Below are 19,464 nucleotides of genomic sequence, written 5' to 3'. Positions count from 1 at the left end.
CAATAGAGGGACAGAGAACTTACTAAGCATGACGGAGACAGTGTTGACTCTAGGACTGAAGGAGCACCTTCCCTTCCCAGATTCCGCTCTGGAGTCAATGTGGAACACTTGCTCCTACAGGAAAAGAAAATGTAAATAACAGATTTTAGAATGGGAATTTGGCAGAATTCTACCCTCAGCTCTTTTTAGCAATAAATATGAGATCATGAGCATTTCAAATGTTCTCAAGGTAATCAAGAGTAAGGTTTTATCCCTCTGGTTTAAAGAGTTACAAAGCCAGCGCTGGGCTTTACCTTTACTGGTCTGTACGGGACATTAAAATAACATGTCCTCTGATGGGCTGAGATGCTGTGGTTCCATCTCAGACCTGGCCCTCTGCCACCCCTCACAGTGAAATGGATCATCTGAATTTATAATCTTGGCGGTCAGCGGAAAATCCCCCCGTCCCATCCCCCCAAAAAACAGAGCAAAGCAGCTTTTCAAACAAAACCCTAAATGACAGAAGACACCATTACTGCAGAAAGAGCCTGGTTTCGAACTCTGTGCCGATTAGCATTTGGCAGGCGCTGCAGACTGCTGTAACTATGAATGAGTTCAGTGAGCGCTTTTCTCCTGGAGGGGTTTCTCAGTCTCGTTTCCAGGGCCGGGTGGCCAGAGACCGGGTCAGACAGCTCCTCCATTCCTCTCTTCTATGTCTCAGAGAGACTGACACACACGACTAAACTCAAATGGCTGCTTTCCTGAGGATGTCTTGGATTAAGACAGACTTCCTCTTGCCCCAGATGAAACATAAAAAATCCCATAGTTTGGTTTCAGAAGCAGATGCCCAGCCGTAAACCTACGAAGCTTTCGTTTCAGCAATATCCACATCACATATCCACAGGAATTTCCATTTGTATGAGAATATGGTGGTAGAGACTGTACTGTAGGTCAAGTATAGCATAGCTGTCATGGTCTGACTATAGGTCAAGGAGCATACTAACTTCTGGTCTCCTGCCCCTGTTGATGAAGGCACAGACAGGACTGTAGGCACCACTCCCACAGATGAACAGATGGGTTCTGTTGAACGGCTGGACCACCCGGATGAAGTTCCCACATCCATGCTGCAGAGAGATGGGGAGGAAATTGGTTAGTACATGTATGAAATAACCAAAGTATCCACACATCAGTCAATCAATCTATCAACAGCAAAATCCTTCCAGACTGCAAATGTTGAGAAGGTCATAAAAGCTAACAGTGGCCAAGTTGTGATTGGTCAGGGACTACGCTTCATAAAGAACAATTACACAGTTCCAAATGGTTAGCTACCAATTTTATTCCAACTTTCCTCACTTGCTACTTACAGCTGAAGTCGGAAGTTTACATACACCTTAGCCAAATACATTTAAACTCTGTTTTCACAATTACTGACATTTAATCAGAGTAAACATTCCCTGTCTTAGGTCAGTTAGGATCACCACTTTATTTTAAGAATGTGTAATGTCAGAATAATAGTAGGGAGAATGATTTATTTCAGCTTTTATTTCTTTTATCACATTCCCTTGTGGGTCAGAAGTTTACATACACTCAGTTAGCATTGCCTTTAAATTGTTAAACTTGGGTCAAACGTTTCAGGTAGTCTTCCACAAGCTTCCCACAATAAGTTGGGTGAATTTTGGCCCATTCCTCCTGACAGACCTGGTGTAACTGAGGCAGGTTTGTAGGCCTCCTTGCTCGTACACACTTTTTCAGTTCTGCCCACAAATTTTCTGTAGGATTGAGGTCAGGGCTTTGTGATGGCCCACTCCAATACCTTGACTTTGATGTCCTTAAGCCATTTTGCCACAACTTTGGAAGTATGCTTGGGGTCATTGTCCATTTGGAAGACCCATTTGCGACCAAGCTTTAACTTCCTGACTGATGTCTTGAGATGTTGCTTCAATATATCCACATCATTTTTCTCCCTCATGATGCCATCTATTTTGTGAAGTGCACCGGTCCCTCCTGCAGCAAAGCACCCCCACAACATGATGCTGCCACCCCTGTGCTTCATGGTTGGGATGGTGTTCTTCGGCTTGCAAGCCTCCCCCTTTTTCCTGCAAACGTAACAATGGTCATTATTGCCAAACAGTTCTATTTTTGTTTCATCTGACCAGAGGACATTTCTCCAAAAAGTACGATCTTTGTCCCCATGTGCAGTTGCAAACCGTAGTCTGGCTTTTTCTATGGCGGTTTTGGAGCAGTGCCTTCTTCCTTGCTGAGCGGCCTTCCAGGTTATGTCGATATAGGACTCGTTTTACTGTGGATATACAGTGGGGAGAACAAGTATTTGATACACTGCCGATTTTGCAGGTTTTCCTACTTACAAAGCATGTAGAGGTCTGTAATTTTTATCATAGGTACACTTCAACTGTGAGAGACGGAATCCAAAAATCCAGAAAATCACATTGTATGATTTTTAAGTAATGAATTTGCATTTTATTGCATGACATAAGTATTTGATACATCAGAAAAGCAGAACTTAATATTTGGTACAGAAACCTTTGTTTGCAATTACAGAGATCATACGTTTCCTGTAGTTCTTGACCAGGTTTGCACACACTGCAGCAGGGATTTTGGCCCACTCCTCCATACAGACCTTCTCCAGATCCTTCAGGTTTCGGGGCTGTCGCTGGGCAATACGGACTTTCTGCTCCCTCCAAAGATTTTCTATTGGTTTCAGGTCTGGAGACTGGCTAGGCCACTCCAGGACCTTGAGATGCTTCTTACGGAGCCACTCCTTAGTTGCCCTGGCTGTGTGTTTCGGGTCGTTGTCATGCTGGAAGACCCAGCCACGACCCATCTTCAATGCTCTTACTGAGGGAAGGAGGTTGTTGGCCAAGATCTCGCGATACATGGCCCCATCCATCCTCCCCTCAATACGGTGCAGTCGTCCTGTCCCCTTTGCAGAAAAGCATCCCCAAAGAATGATGTTTCCACCTCCATGCTTCACGGTTGGGATGGTGTTCTTGGGGTTGTACTCATCCTTCTTCTTCCTCCAAACACGGCGAGTGGAGTTTAGACCAAAAAGCTCTATTTTTGTCTCATCAGACCACATGACCTTCTCCCATTCCTCCTCTGGATCATCCAGATGGTCATTGGCAAACTTCAGACGGTCCTGGACATGCACTGGCTTGAGCAGGGGGACCTTGCTTTTAATCCATGACGGCGTAGTGTGTTACTAATGGTTTTCTTTGAGACTGTGGTCCCAGCTCTCTCCAGGTCATTGACCAGGTCCTGCCGTGTAGTTCTGGGCTGATCCCTCACCTTCCTCATGATCAATGATGCCCCACGAGGTGAGATCTTGCATGGAGCCCCAGACCGAGGGTGATTGACCGTCATCTTGAACTTCTTCCATTTTCTAATAATTGCGCCAACAGTTGTTGCCTTCTCACCAAGCTGCTTGCCTATTGTCCTGTAGCCCATCCCAGCCTTGCGCAGGTCTACAATTTTATCCCTGATGTCCTTACACAGCTCTCTGGTCTTGGCCATTGTGGAGAGGTTGGAGTCTGTTTGATTGAGTGTGTGGACAGGTGTCTTTTATACAGGTAACGAGTTCAAACAGGTGCAGTTAATACAGGTAATGAGTGGAGAACAGGAGGGCTTCTTAAAGAAAAACTAACAGGTCTGTGAGAGCCGGAATTCTTTCTGGTTGGTAGGTGATCAAATACTTATGTCATGCAATAAAATGCAAATTAATTACTTAAAAATCATACAATGGGATTTTCAGGATTTTTGTTTTAGATTCCGTCTCTCACAGTTGAAGTGTACCTATGATAAAAAATTACAGACATCTACATGCTTTGTAAGTAGGAAAACCTGCAAAATCGGCAGTGTGTCAAATACTTGTTCTCCCCACTGTAAATACTTTTGTACCCGTTTCCTCCAGCATCTTCACAAGGTCCTTTGCTGTTGTACCTTCATCTCTAGGAGACAGAACGCGTCTCCTTCCTGAGCGGTATGACGGCTGCTTGGTCCCATGGTGTTTATACTTGCGTACTATTGTTTGTACAGATGAACGTGGTACCTTCAGGCATTTTGAAATTGCTCCCAAGGATGAACCAGACTTGTGGAGGTGTCCAATTCATTTATTTTTTATTTTTAGGTCTTGTCTGATTTATTTAGATTTTCCCATGATGTCAAGCAAAGAGGCACTGAGTTTGAAGGTAGGCCTTGAAATACATCCACAGGTACACCTACAATTGACTCAGATTATGTCAATTAGCCTATCAGAAGCTTCTAAAGCCATGACATAATTTTCTGGAATTTTCCAAGCTGTTTGAAGGCACAGTCAACTTAGTGTATGCAAACTTCTGACCCACTGGAATTGTGATACAGTGAATTATAGGTGAAATAATATGTCTGTAAACAATTGTTGGAAAAATTACTTGTGTCATGCACAAAGTAGATGTCCTAACCGACTTGCAAAAACTAGTTTGTTAACAAGAAATTTGTGGAGTGGTTGATAAACAAGTTTTAATGACTCCAACCTTTGTGTATGTAAACTTCCGACTTCAACTGTATATACTGTCATGAAGTACAATCATAATAGCTATTTCCAGTTTGCTCCCTGGCACTGGTAGAGTGGAAAAAAGCGTGTCAACAGTGAAAGTGATATCTTGTCAAAGCCCCGTCTTCAGGGCTGAGTATATACAGCCCTGTGATCTGATTACAGATCCAATCGAAATCTTTCCCTCTTCAGCACGAGGTGGGAGTGGCCGGAGCACTGGGCTTTGTGCGTAATAAAAACTTAGACCGCGGAGCGAGCCAGCGGAGGAGAGGAGCACCCAGGGAGCCATTAGGATCTTGGCCATCCCCACGGAAACGGGGCAGCTGCGTCCGCTCACACTCTGCACACCAACTCTACCGAGAAAAACAATGATACGTCCAACATCACACACCCTTCATTCCTTCTCTCGCTTTTCACTTTCTCTTTCATTCCCTCTCCTCCTAGCAGATAAACACCCTTCAGATGACACCCTTCATCAACTCTACGCCCCCCACTGTCTGCTCATATCCAATAGCAGATTTACATATTAACTCATTTCATGTCCCAGAGCTTGCTTGGGTTAACTATCCAGCCACAGCCCCCCTTTAGAGAAAGGCCAGAGCAACTGTATTAGGGGATTTAAAACCAGGTTGATGGCCTTTAAGGGAGGATCACACAGTGAGGGAACTTTTAAACATGGATTTAATCAATCTCAACCTTTTATACATACAATAAAGGAATATTTCTCCCCAAATGCCATCCTCCAGTGCTTAATGTGTGGTCGTAGTTTGGAGGCCCGGTGACCCCAGATTCTATCGTAAAGGAGGAATTGAATATATACACATCAGGAGGGTAACCATAACAACCTGACAAGGGCTGCGATTCAGGAAGACAAATAAAATGTCAGGGAGAAACTGCATTATAAAAACAGAGTTTAAACAGAGCGAGAGAAAGAAAGAGCGAGTGAGGGGTAGAGCAAGACAGTAATGCTAAAGCGAGGGAGGGGGGAGAGGCAGAGAATGCAAGAGATAGAGACCAGGCAGGGCTGTGAAAGAGAGGGATGGCAGAGTAGAGGCGGAGGAGGGAGGTAAGCCAACCACTGGTCTTCTCCACACAAATATTTGTGCGAGGCTGTCCACAGAGCTGGAGTCGTGACTCTAGGCAGCACTAATCACCCTCCACTGACTGGAAACAGCTTCTTCTCTACTCCTACAGTACAAGTCTATGGTCCTACACTATAGTACTGTACAAGACCACAGCTCTCTGCCATGGTGGCTGTTGTTACTAACTACGGCTACTAGCTTCGTAACAGTACACCACATGCATGCCTTTGAAGTCAGTCCAAATAAAAACAGGCCAACACAGTCCAATAAAAACAATGGAACAAAAACAGAACTTTTGTCCTATCATGCAAAACAGCCTAATTAGTTACAGAAAACTGAATCACCAGCTGCTGTTTTGAGATTGTCAATGTTGTATATGCTAATACAGAGACGCAGTGCAGTAAGGGTTCAGGCCAGGTTATGAGATCTGTTGTCAGTCACAGTGGTTAACGTACTGCTTTCATGCTTGTTTGTTTTCTCTGGGTGGATTTGAGCACTCCTACGCCTCATTCTTCTATCGACTAACATAAGGAATGCCAGGAGGAGTCAATGACTCTCCTCAACTCCACATCTGCAGCCCCACGTGTTTGGAACACAGGATGCTAACATGCTAATACCTGCTAATGGAAAAGGACCAGAGACATCCTCAGTATAGTGTGTTCATTCATTTAGTTAGCGGTTAGCATCACAAATGACTTTCAGTGGATTTAGTTAGCGGTTAGTGCTACATATTGAGCGTTAGTGTTCTTACCGTGGGGTCCTTGCCAGCCATTTGGCATTCCTCAATCTTGCTAACAGATGCAGGCCAAAACACCTGGTGAGAAACACAGAAAACAGCTTCATTAGGGACCATTGCTCATCCTGGTCTTCTTGGAAAGCTGGGAATTTTTTAAAACCCAGAAACAATGGACAGCTTGTGGGAGCGGAAGAAAGGAAGACATGAGAACATATTGAACAGAAATAAACGGACTCTGAAGCAAACTGACAAACTTCACTTACTGTAGTGACTTCCTAATAGGGATTTTCTACACTGTAGTGACTTCCTAATAGGGATTTTCTACACTGTAGTGACTTCCTAATAGGGATGCCCTACACTGTAGTGACTTCCTAATAGGGATTTTCTACACTGTAGTGACTTCCTAATAGGGATGCCCTACACTGTAGTGACTTCCTAATAGGGATGCCCTACACTGTAGTGACTTCCTAATAGGGATGCCCGACACTGTAGTGACTTCCTAATAGGGATGCCCGACACTGTAGTGACTTCCTAATAGGGATGCCCTACACTGTAGCGACTTCCTAATAGGGATGTTCTACACTGTAGTGACTTCCTAATAGGGATGCCCTACACTGTAGTGACTTCCTAATAGGGATGCCCTACACTGTAGTGACTTCCTAATAGGGATGCCCTACACTGTAGTGACTTCCTAATAGGGATGCCCTACACTGTAGTGACTTCCTAATAGGGATGCCCTACACTGTAGTGACTTCCTAATAGGGATGCCCTACACTGTAGTGACTTCCTAATAGGGATGCCTTACACTGTAGTGACTTCCTAATAGGGATTTTCTACACTGTAGTGACTTCCTAATAGGGATGCCCTACACTGTAGTGACTTCCTAATAGGGATGCCCTACACTGTAGTGACTTCCTAATAGGGATGCCCTACACTGTAGTGACTTCCTAATAGGGATGCCCTACACTGTAGTGACTTCCTAATAGGGATGCCCTACACTGTAGTGACTTCCTAATAGGGATGCCCTACACTGTAGTGACTTCCTAATAGGGATGCCCTACACTGTAGTGACTTCCTAATAGGGATGCCTTACACTGTAGTGACTTCCTAATAGGGATTTTCTACACTGTAGTGACTTCCTAATAGGGATGCCCTACACTGTAGTGACTTCCTAATAGGGATGCCCTACACTGTAGCGACTTCCTAATAGGGATGCCCTACACTGTAGCGACTTCCTAATAGGGATGTTCTACACTGTAGTGACTTCCTAATATGGATGCCCTACACTGTAGTGACTTCCTAATAGGGATGTTCTACACTGTAGTGACTTCCTAATAGGGATGCCCTACACTGTAGTGACTTCCTAATAGGGATGTTCTACACTGTAGTGACTTCCTAATAGGGATGCCCTACACTGTAGTGCCTTCCTAATAGGGATGCTCTACACTGTAGTGCCTTCCTAATAGGGATGTTCTACACTGTAGTGACTTCCTAATATGGATGCCCTACACTGTAGTGACTTCCTAATATGGATGCCCTACACTGTAGTGACTTCCTAATAGGGATGCCCTACACTGTAGCGACTTCCTAATAGGGATGTTCTACACTGTAGTGACTTCCTAATATGGATGCCCTACACTGTAGTGACTTCCTAATAGGGATGTTCTACACTGTAGTGACTTCCTAATAGGGATGCCCTACACTGTAGTGCCTTCCTAATAGGGATGCTCTACACTGTAGTGCCTTCCTAATAGGGATGTTCTACACTGTAGTGACTTCCTAATATGGATGCCCTACACTGTAGTGACTTCCTAATATGGATGCCCTACACTGTAGTGACTTCCTAATATGGATGCCCTACACTGTAGTGACTTCCTAATAGGGATGCCCTACACTGTAGTGACTTCCTAATAGGGATGCCCTACACTGTAGTGACTTCCTAATAGGGATGCCCTACACTGTAGTGACTTCCTAATAGGGATGCCCTACACTGTAGTGACTTCCTAATAGGGATGTTCTACACTGTAGTGACTTCCTAATAAGGATGCCCTACACTGTAGTGACTTCCTAATAGGGATGTTCTACACTGTAGTGACTTCCTAATATGGATGCCCTACACTGTAGTGACTTCCTAATAGGGATGCCCGACACTGTAGTGACTTCCTAATATGGATGCCCTACACTGTAGTGACTTCCTAATAGGGATGCCCTACACTGTAGTGACTTCCTAATAGGGATGCCCTACACTGTAGTGACTTCCTTATAGGGATGCCCTACACTGTAGTGACTTCCTAATAGGGATGCTCTACACTGTAGTGACTTCCTAATAGGGATGCCCTACACTGTAGTGACTTCCTAATAGGGATGCCCTACACTGTAGTGACTTCCTAATAGGGATGCCCTACACTGTAATGACTTCCTAATAGGGATGCCCTACACTGTAGTGACTTCCTAATAGGGATGCCCTACACTGTAGTGACTTCCTAATAGGGATGCCCTACACTGTAGTGACTTCCTAATAGGGATGCCCTACACTGTAGTGACTTCCTAATAGGGATGTCCTAAACTGTAGTGAACTTCCTAATAGGGATTCCCTACACTGTAGTGACTTCCTAATAGGGATGTTCTACACTGTAGTGACTTCCTAATAGGGATGCCCTACACTGTAGTGAACTTCCTAATAGGGATGCCCGACACTGTAGTGACTTCCTAATAGGGATGTTCTACACTGTAGTGACTTCCTAATAGGGATGTTCTACACTGTAGTGTCTTCCTAATAGGGATGTTCTACACTGTAGTGTCTTCCTAATAGGGATGCCATACACTGTAGTGAACTTCCTAATAGGGATGCCCGACACTGTAGTGACTTCCTAATAGGGATGTTCTACACTGTAGTGACTTCCTAATAGGGATGCCCTACACTCTAGTGACTTCCTAATAGGGATGTTCTACAATGTAGTGACTTCCTAATAGGGATGTTCTACACTGTAGTGACTTCCTAATATGGATGCTCTACACTGTAGTGACTTCCTAATAGGGATGTTCTACACTGTAGTGACTTCCTAATATGGATGCTCTACACTGTAGTGACTTCCTAATAGGGATGTTCTACACTGTAGTGACTTCCTAATATGGATGCTCTACACTGTAGTGACTTCCTAATAGGGATGCCCTACACTGTAGTGACTTCCTAATATGGATGCTCTACACTGTAGTGACTTCCTAATAGGGATGCCCTACACTGTAGTGACTTCCTAATATGGATGCTCTACACTGTAGTGACTTCCTAATAGGGATGCCCTACACTGTAGTGACTTCCTAATAGGGATGCCCTACACTGTAGTGACTTCCTAATAGGGATGCCCTACACTGTAGTGACTTCCTAATAGGGATGCCCTACACTGTAGTGACTTCCTAATAGGGATGCTCTACACTGTAGTGACTTCCTAATAGGGATGCCCTACACTGTAGTGACTTCCTAATAGGGATGCTCTACACTGTAGTGACTTCCTAATAGGGATGCTCTACACTGTAGTGACTTCCTAATAGGGATGCCCTACACTGTAGTGACTTCCTAATAGGGATGCTCTACACTGTAGTGACTTCCTAATATGGATGCCCTACACTCTAGTGACTTCCTAATAGGGATGCCCTACACTGTAGTGACTTCCTAATAGGGATGCTCTACACTGTAGTGACTTCCTAATAGGGATGCCCTACACTGTAGTGACTTCCTAATAGGGATGCTCTACACTGTAGTGACTTCCAAATAGGGATGCTCTACACTGTAGTGACTTCCAAATATGGATGCCCTACACAGTAGTGACTTCCTAATAGCGATGATCTACACTCTAGTGACTTCCTAATATGGATGCTCTACACTGTAGTGACTTCCTAATATGGATGCTCTACACTGTAGTGAACTTCCCAATCATGATGATAACTTGTCTACAGTAAATGCTATATTTCCAATCCCGTGAGGAGCTTGAAGGATCTAATGCTGGGAACGTATCAGGCAATTACTTTGCAAATGGATGTGCTACAGCTCTCTCTGGGGTAAACTAAATGCATTCCCATCTGTTCTGCTCTTCACGCCTGTCAGTTATAGACAGGATAGCTCCCTCACTGCACACAGAGATACAATTAGCATGGAACTTCTGTTACAGAATCACAGAGCTGCATCAAGCACCACTAATATATGTCATATATTTTGCTCCATGAAATGGGTATGATCTAGCATATAAAATGTACTATATTATAATTGAATTATCACCATTACTGTCTCCTTGATAACATCATTTTGTCTCCTTGATAAATAGGATGGAAAGTAATGGATGTAATGTAGACAACGGACAGGGAGTTATGAGTCAACACACCATCATACTATAATACTATAAGGCAGATGAAGTCAGTATCCTGCTATATCCATTCTCTACTTACAATACTATCACAACAAACAATGATCAACTAAACATTTCCCTGATGCTGTAAGGAAAATCCTCTTAGCAGTTTAACGGACTGTTCAGAGGACCTCACCTTGAGTGTCCCATGGGTGATGTTGTTGATGTCCATAGACAGGACATGGTCCTTACAGCCTACATACATCCTGTCCTGATCCTCATCCATCAACAGGATCCTGTAGTCCATGGCCTTGTCTGACAGACTGGAGTACTCCACCGTCTGGGAGGCCTGCAGGTCTGTGGGATACAAACAGACAATGTTATGGTGGGAAATAATGAGGAATCTGTAGCGTTTACAGCAGGACTATACCAAGTCAGCTAACACTGACTAAACAACAAGTGCATAAAAAGTGATTGCATCCGTTTTGCAACGCCTGCACTAGATTTCACACAACACAACTTTCCAGACACTTTATGAACACTCGACTATCATGGTGAGCAAAAGAGATCTGTGGAAAAACCATTTACTTGGTTGTCTCTCTGACCGACCAGCTACTGTAAAAGCCCTTATTGTCCTGAAGCTAGAAGGAAGAAGTAAACATCCTCTGTCTCTAAGCGTCCAGAGACGGAGAGCTCTCCATCCAAACCATCAAAGGCCTTCACTGTCTATGCCAAACTCATGCATATTCATCACTATTGACAGAGGGCAGGAATAGAGGAGTTGAGAGCAAGTTGATCCTTCTTCCTTTGTCTTCTCTCTCTAATCAACAAACAGGCTGGCTGTGCTCTCCTTCAGGCCTCCAGGCTAAAGTCACTTTTCATTATTCTATTCAATAGTATTGCACATTGCTTTTGAGGTCGAGGCCCTTTTATCCTGAATGAAAGCTGTTTTCCAGTGCCTCTCCTCCCCCTCTCTTTTTGATCATGGATGTGTGTTTAGTGCTGTTGCCATATGGAAGAAAGCTAGAGTTGTTTACATGAATAAGTACCATTTCCCACGCCTCTTCACTCTATTGATCTTGACATACCTCTATAAGCATCCTCATATCCTACGCCCCAATCATATGTAGAGAAATCAACTTAAGCTATATTGTTAAAAAAGCATAAATTAGTCGGTTGGTGTATCATGTATAATTTTAGGCATGAGTATTCTCACAGTGCGGAATGAAGAACACACACCACACACACACAAAATATGCTTTGTTTCCACCAGACTCAAATCTAATACGAAGGCCCTTGTCAAACTCTAACAAGCCAATGTGCATTTAATAAAGGGAACCTCTGGAAAAGGGAGAAGATCACATCTCCAAAGTTTTACAGCTTAGGAGATAGTGTCGCATTGGGCTCAGGGAGATATTGGGTTAGCTCAAGCCTTCGGCTCATCAGGCTAAAGATGTTCAACAGCAGCTCTGCCAGAGATCAGGGAAGCCAGGCGTGCCACCAGGGGTGAAGGAGTAACTATAAGAACTAATTAAAACCATGCTTCACTCCAAACCACTCTTACCTACATCCCTCCAGAATAAGTAGGCAGGGGAGAGATGTAAAGACCTTCTTGGAAAGGGTTTTATTTTATATTTTACTTATGCTTGAGGGAAAGGAGTGTTCAGTTTACAAGCCTGCGGTCTCCTGCTTCTGTTTTTCCTGGAGCCAAAGGTGCTGACTCTCACTTAATGATTCCTGTTTACAGTAGGGTTTATTGTAGCCCTGCTCAATGTGGATCTGGAATCCCCCCTAAAGTCAATGCTCTTGGTACAGTCTGATTCTATCCATATTGTCCCTCTGGAACATTTCACAAGGGGAACAAAGTGTTCAGAGGGGTGTGGGGTGAGGTGGCCCGGGTGAAATAACTGTTATTATTATCATTAACTCTGTATTGTTTTCTCAGTGGAGGAATTGGAGACTTTCATTTTTCCTCCCGTGGGTGGAAGCCCTAACTAAGTCCAGTGTTTTGGGGGGAAACGTGGCAGGCGTGCGTCACATGACCCCGCCATCCAACTGATCCACGGTGAGGAGAGCATAGCCTCTGGTGCATACCATGGGATCCAGTGTCTGTCTGCTCATCATGACCCCAGCAGGAAACACATGAGTCATGCCTGGGCAAGCATTACAGCCTTCTATCAAAATGTCACAATAGCCGTTAGTGTAGTGCACCTGCACTCTCTAAAGAAAACAACAAGACTCACTTCAAGTGCTTTCTCCATCATTTTCTGCCTGAGATACATGGGATTTGCACAATTTAACATGGGTCTAATTTATAATGAGATCGGCTTACAAAGAGAGATGGTGGCAGGCAAGTCTGTGGATGTTTATTCTACTACCCATTAACCTTTGACCTGATGGGATCGGAGGTCATCCTTGTGGGACGAGTTAAGATTTTGACGCCATAACATTAATACGTGGCTGTGGAAATGTAATCAAGCCTTAAACTATATAATGGCTGTCATAGATCAGTGATAATGAGTTCCAGAAGTATCGCTTAAAGCATTTGAGGTCAGTGGCTGATACATGTACAGTACTGTCTGTTGCCATATAAATCATTGGGTTGACAATGAAACCCATGCTCTTACGATGAGCTCGGGCCTGATTATTGAAAACCAACATATCAAATGGGAGCTCCCATATTCTCTCATCACAATGAATTATAAATCCATTAGGTTGTAGTAATATTCCCGAGCCACGTGATTTATTAGTCATGGGCTTAGCCTCCATTCCACTATGATGACATCACCAGCAGAGATCCTGAGTATGTCATACGTGTTTGTGGATATAATTGGCAAAATTGTCCTTGTCTGTCCAGTCTGCTATGGCTGGTGCTGTTTATGTAGACTGGATTCACTCAGATGTGGCTTGAGGATAAACTGGCTCTAAATGTTAAACATAATGAATAAGAATGTTGGTCATTGTTATTGGCTCGGTTGAAGTATTCAGGGGGTCGTAAAATGGGAGGACACCACCCTTGACAGTAAGACGTTGGGGAGGTCTGGTATGTAGGTTGAGCTGCTGTGGTGATGACTGAGGATGAAATGGCGTATCCCTTGTTGTTTAGGCATCATGGACAGGATACAAAAACATTTCTGGCCTCGTTATAGAACACGCCCGCAGGAGGACAACGCAGAGCAGTGGTGAGGACTGAGTAGAGGATTGTGGGTAGTCTATTATTTATGTGGGCAGGTGGGCCACACCTTCCCCCGTGTGCCTCCTGGTAGGACTCCCGAGTTCACTTTGACTGACCAGGAACGGTCATCCATGTAGTGGACTTCGGGTTGCAGAGCAGCCGACCGCTGCAGGTGACCGCACAGTAATACCTCTAGTCCCTTTGAAGAGTGGTTCATTTGTGAGAGCTTGGTCAAGCAGAAGCGGCACAAAAACCTTTTGTAGGGGCCAAGAGACCACAACGGTCATTCAATATTTAAGACTGGTGGTGGGTTGCGGGCTTCACATGGTCATACACTGCCGCAGAGCAACTGCAGGTGTTATCTAGTCTGAGTGGAGTAGACTACATATTTCGCATGCAAGACTAAAACCCAGATATAAATCCATACTAGCGGTCACCCAAGACATCAGGTCAGAGATCCTCGATGGTGATAATGTAACTAATGAGCCTAATGAATACACATTCACCTTGACATTACAGCAGGATCTCAGATGATCTATATTTCATCAGCTTATTAGCACACTTTCGATTCACATTTGCATTGATCCCCAGTCCAGTGAACCTTGCACAGAGGGCAAATCTGTTTTCGACAGCATGCTTTTAATCCAGTCTAAAATGTACCCACCAGGAACGTCTAGTGACATGACCAGACTACAAGCCGTGATCATCATTCCCTCTGTAAGGAGTCCTCTGTAAACTAAGGGAGGATAGCAGAGAAAGGCAACAACCGTCCTGCATGCCACATAGTATTGTCCTAAAGGAACAAAACAGTTGTGATGTCAGTCTGTAGGATCTAAGTGAAGGATTTGGGCAGCAGCAGGGACTTGTCCTTCCGCCCATGATGGTTCTACTGTAATTAAAATCATGGAAGAGATTGCAGTGTTCATTTCATAATTTTTAAATGTAGATGGGGATAGGCCTTGTCTTGTTTCACGGTGCTGTGATTACATTGAGGGGGGAATAAGAAGTTTCCCTCCGGCGAAGTGAAAACCCATAACATGGAATGACAGACTAACTCTCCCATTTCTTAGACTGATCAAAGAAGCGGGCCTCCACCATGATCCCCACCAGTAAACAGGCCAGTGGTGTTTTAGGTTTGGCTCGCCATACAAGGAACAGTTTATCACATTGCAGAATCGTAAAAATAGAGATTCAGCGCCGCTGGAAAGTACGCCGTCTGGCTTTTACAAGAGCGATGACTTTGTGGGTCCCCCCAAGATCGGGTTTAAGGACATGGAGCCAGCAGTCTGTGCTGGTCGGCCCACTGAGCCACCCTGACAGACTCATTCTACTCTCCCTTTCTCTATGTGGGGGGCACCAGCTGGGGACTGACACTCTCAGGCTGTACTGAGCTATGCCACCTGTAGTCCAGCTGTGTCCAGGCAGGATCAGGTGCACAAGGAGGCAGGAGAGGTATCAAAAATTCAGGATTACGGCATTGTGTGAACTGACAACTTCCTAATATGGATGCCGTACACAGTGGGTATGAAGTTTAAGAGAACCAAGTCTACACAACCAAGATTTAATCCACTCTACTCATAGGAGTACTGGAAAGCTAGACTAGGTTAAATGGTTAACTAGGCCTGTGGAGTGTGAGTTCTTGCTTGATGTTGGCTACCTTAGTGTCTGAGAGCCAAAGGGCCAGAGGTCTTCAGACCCCATTAACACCACAGAGCTGGGCAGGCGGCCAATCACAAACCTCCCTTTGTGCCTCAGATTCAATGCAGTCCTTTTCAAATGGGCCGCACCCTCGAAGGCCATCATGAATTCATTAACCACATGCAAATGAGGCATCGTCTATTTTCAACGAATAGGACCTGTGTTCCACTGTTTTCAGGGGCAGGAGTAGGCGGATCCCAATCACTCGCCTTGATAAATATTGAAGCATGGGCTTAGTACACCCCCGCCCCCTGATTCATGTACCCACTGAAGATGGAGTGGGTTTCTTTATAAACGTCTGACTTTAGACCTCTTGCCAAGTGTCGGTGCTCTTTGTGAGGACAATGCCACATCTCCTTGGGTTCAGTTCTGCATGGCAACACTTCTCTAATACAATGTTGGTACATTCACACATACTGCGCCACTCACAACCTTTATCCTGGCAACTCAAAGCTTCGGTCTGGCTCTGGAGACGCTGACCCGCACGAGGACATTTCTTCCATCACCATGGGGATATAGGCCTAGCCTACAGTACCTCTACAGTATACAGTGTTTTGGCAGGTGGTATATAGGCAGGTAAAGCAGAGGGGGCGGGTTGGGTATCGTGCCAGAGTATGGTCTCCTCTTTGTCCCCCCCGTAGAGAGGGACCACCCAGAGTGGCCAGTGCAGGGCGACAGAGTCGTCTGGCTGTCTGTCTGTCCGACATTCACCACATTCTCGGCCAGGCAAGAGGACCAGGAGCACACAAACTCACCGCTCAAGCATCAACACACTCCTCTCCATAGATATACAGGGACTGCTTGTGAGGAAGAGGGACAACCGCTCGGCTGACTAACTCTCATCCCATCCAATGTCATCATCCTCTTCCCACCATTTTCTGTAAGTTACTGCATTATCTAGCAGTCTCCAGACATAATGTCAGGGGAACCTCATGGTCATATGTAGGATGACTATTCTCCTATTAGCCTTTGGTATAACCTCCCGATCATTGATTTCTCACTCCATCTTCACTACGTAGGACACAAGTGTAGGACAAGAGGGAACGAGAGTCTCAGAGTGTGGCTCTCTGAGACTCTGCAGGGTGAGGTTTCTCAGCACCAGCGCCAGAGCAGTCTTCATTACATGGATGACCTGCGCTGCAGCGGCTTTGGGTAATATTCCCTCCAGGAGTCTGAAACCGGAGACGCAAATCAACCTGTCCATCACACTAGCTAGCGTTAGCCTTAATTAGCACCTGGCCTCTTCACCTGCCACAAAATCCCACCAACCCCCTATAGGGCCTCTCACAACCTTTCACCTAACCAGTCCTCCGGTTACACCTTCACCCCGCCCGCAGATACCAAATCAAATTTATTTCTACTGTCAGTTAAGCTACAGACTACAGGCCCCATGAGACCAGAGGGAGAGTCAATATTGGACTATAAAATGTTCCTTCCTGTATTATACTTATGCTAAAATGTTTCTTCTATTCTACTGCCATTTACTTTACGTTTGTATTCTTAACTTCTATATCTTATTCTTGTTGCATTGTTGAGAAGGAACCTGCAAGTAAGCATTTGGTTGGACGGTGTATACCATTTGAATCCCGTACATACGACTAATAAAACTTGAAACTGTCAGGTTCGGGGGAGGTTTAATAGACAGTATTGGGCCATGAGATTCTCTGATTTATTAGTGATGGAGGTGGAAGTGAAGCAAAGGCTGAGTAAAGTTTAGGCGAATGGGGCGGAGATGACATGTTGAGATCGTCGTTTTGTTGGATTACAACGTCAATATTTCCTGTCTGACATCATGCAGGTCAAATGGTCATCTCAGTGCTGTTGAATGAGGGTGAGGGTCAGTGGTGTAAAGTACTTTACTATTTTTGACGACTTTTACTTTTACTTCACTACAATGATTTCCACTGGTATAATAGAAGGTTAATCCAAAGAGTCACTCTAAGCCTTGTTCCATTGTTAGTGAATGCAGTGCATTCGGAATATATTCAGACCCCTTGACTTTTTCCACATGTTGTTACATTACAGCCTTTTTCTAAAATTAACTAAATTGTTTTCCCCCCCTCATCAATCTACAAACAATACCCCATAATGTCAAAGCAAAAACAGGTTTTTAAAAATGTTTTCAAATGTAAAAAAATTTAATGTTTTAAATATCACATTTATATAAGTATTCAGACCCTTTACTCAGTACTTTGTTGAAGCACCTTTGGTAGAGTTTACAGAGTATTCTTGGTTAGGATGCTACAAGCTTGGCACACCTGTATTTGGGGAGTTTCTCCCATTCTTCTCTGCAGATCCTTTCAAGCTCTGTCAGGTTGGATGGGGAGCGTCGCTGCACAGCTATTGTCAAGTCTCTCCAGAGATGTTAGATCGGGTTCAAGTCAGGGCTCTGGCTGGGCCACTCAAGGACATTCAGAGACTTGTCCCGAAGCCACTTCTGCGTTGTCTTGGCTGTGTGCTTAGGGTTGTTGCCCTGTTGGAAGGTGGACCGTTGCCGCTGTCTGACGTCTGTCTGACGGTTTTCATCAAGGATCTCTGTACTTTGCTCTGTTCATCTTTCCCGCGATCCTGACTAGCCTCCCAGTCCCTGGCCTGGAAAAACATCCCCACAGCATGATGCTGCCACCACCATGCTTCACCGTAGGGATGGTGCCAGGTTTCCTCCAGACGAGACGCTTGGCATTCAGGCCAAAGAGTTCAATCTTGGTTTCATCAGACCAGAGAATCTTGTTTCTCACATCCTTTAGGTGTCTTTTGGCAAACTCCAAGCGGGCTGTCGTGTGCCTTTTACTGAGGAGTAGCTTCCGTTTGGCCACTCTGCCAAAAAGGCCTGATTGGTGGATTGCTGCAGAGATGGTTGTCCTTCTGGAAGGTTCTCCCATCTCCACATAGGAACTCTGGAGCTCTGTCAAAGTGACCATCTGGTTCTTGGTCACCTCCTTGACCAAGGCCCTTCTCCCCCGATTGCTCAGTTTGGCTGGGCAGCCAGCTCTAGGAAGAGTCTTGGTGTTTTCAAACTTCTTCCATTTAAGAATAATTGAGGCCACTGTGATCTTGGAGACCTTCAATGCTGCAGACATTTTTTGGTACCCTTCCCAGATCTGTGCCTCAACACAAACCTGTGTCAGAGCAAAACCAAGACATGAGCTCTACGGACAATTCCTTCAACCTCATGTCTTGGTTTATGCTCTGACATGCACTGTCAACCTTACATAGACAGATGTGTGCCTTTCCAAATCATGCCCAATCAATTGAATTTACCACAGGTGGACTCCAATAAAGTTGTAGAAACATCTCAAGGATGATCAATGGAAACAGCACTCACCTGAGCTCAATTTCGAGTCTCATAGTAAAGGGTCTGAATACTTATGTAAATAAGGTATCTGTTTTTTTAATGCATTTGCAATAATGTCTAAAAAACAGTTTTCGCTTTGTCATTATAGGGTATTGTGTGTAGATCTATGAGATTATAATTTTTTTAATCCTTGTTACAATAAGGCTGTAACATAACTAAATGTGGTTAAAGGGAAGGGGTCTGAATACTTTCCCAATGCACTGTACGTAATAGTATGTAATAGCTGTGTTAGTTCAACCTTCTCCCTTTTATTATGTAGATAACCTTGGCCTTTTTCTATGGAAACTCACTTGAGCTCAAAGCCAGTATGAGAATAGTTCTGTGTGCAAAATAAAATATTGAATGATACATCTGTAAAAAAGACAGAAAAACAACATTGAGAATACATTTCACAGAATCAATAGCTTAAATTCCCAAAGACCAACCGTCACCATTTTCATTTGACCTTGTGTATCTTCCAGAAAGATACTGTCTCTTCCCTATTGATGGCCATTGATTACCTTTAAAAAACATTCATCTGGGGCGGCAAGGTCAAAGACAGGAATGTCAA

The 19,464-nt window shown here is 44.4% G+C and overlaps 1 protein-coding gene across 1 annotated transcript in view; it reads right to left on the bottom strand.

Moving 5' to 3' along the window:
* The window catches only part of LOC120031866 (semaphorin-3C-like), a 33,100-nt gene extending 18,141 nt beyond the window's left edge, over positions 1–14,959 (bottom strand). Inside the window, exons 1-5 of the mRNA XM_038977678.1 lie at positions 14,917–14,959; positions 10,883–11,043; positions 6,362–6,424; positions 984–1,103; positions 24–114 (exon numbers count right to left, since the gene is read on the bottom strand). Coding sequence (XP_038833606.1) covers positions 24–114; positions 984–1,103; positions 6,362–6,424; positions 10,883–11,043; positions 14,917–14,959 — 478 coding nt within the window. The remainder of the gene's footprint in view (positions 1–23; positions 115–983; positions 1,104–6,361; positions 6,425–10,882; positions 11,044–14,916) is intronic.
* Between the last annotated feature and the right edge of the window lie 4,505 nt (positions 14,960–19,464).

This window comes from Salvelinus namaycush, chromosome 38, assembly GCF_016432855.1.
Source record: "Salvelinus namaycush isolate Seneca chromosome 38, SaNama_1.0, whole genome shotgun sequence".
Taxonomy (NCBI): domain Eukaryota; kingdom Metazoa; phylum Chordata; class Actinopteri; order Salmoniformes; family Salmonidae; genus Salvelinus; species Salvelinus namaycush.
The sequence above is the reverse complement of the archived record's forward strand: the minus strand, read 5'-3'. Positions and strand labels throughout refer to the sequence as shown.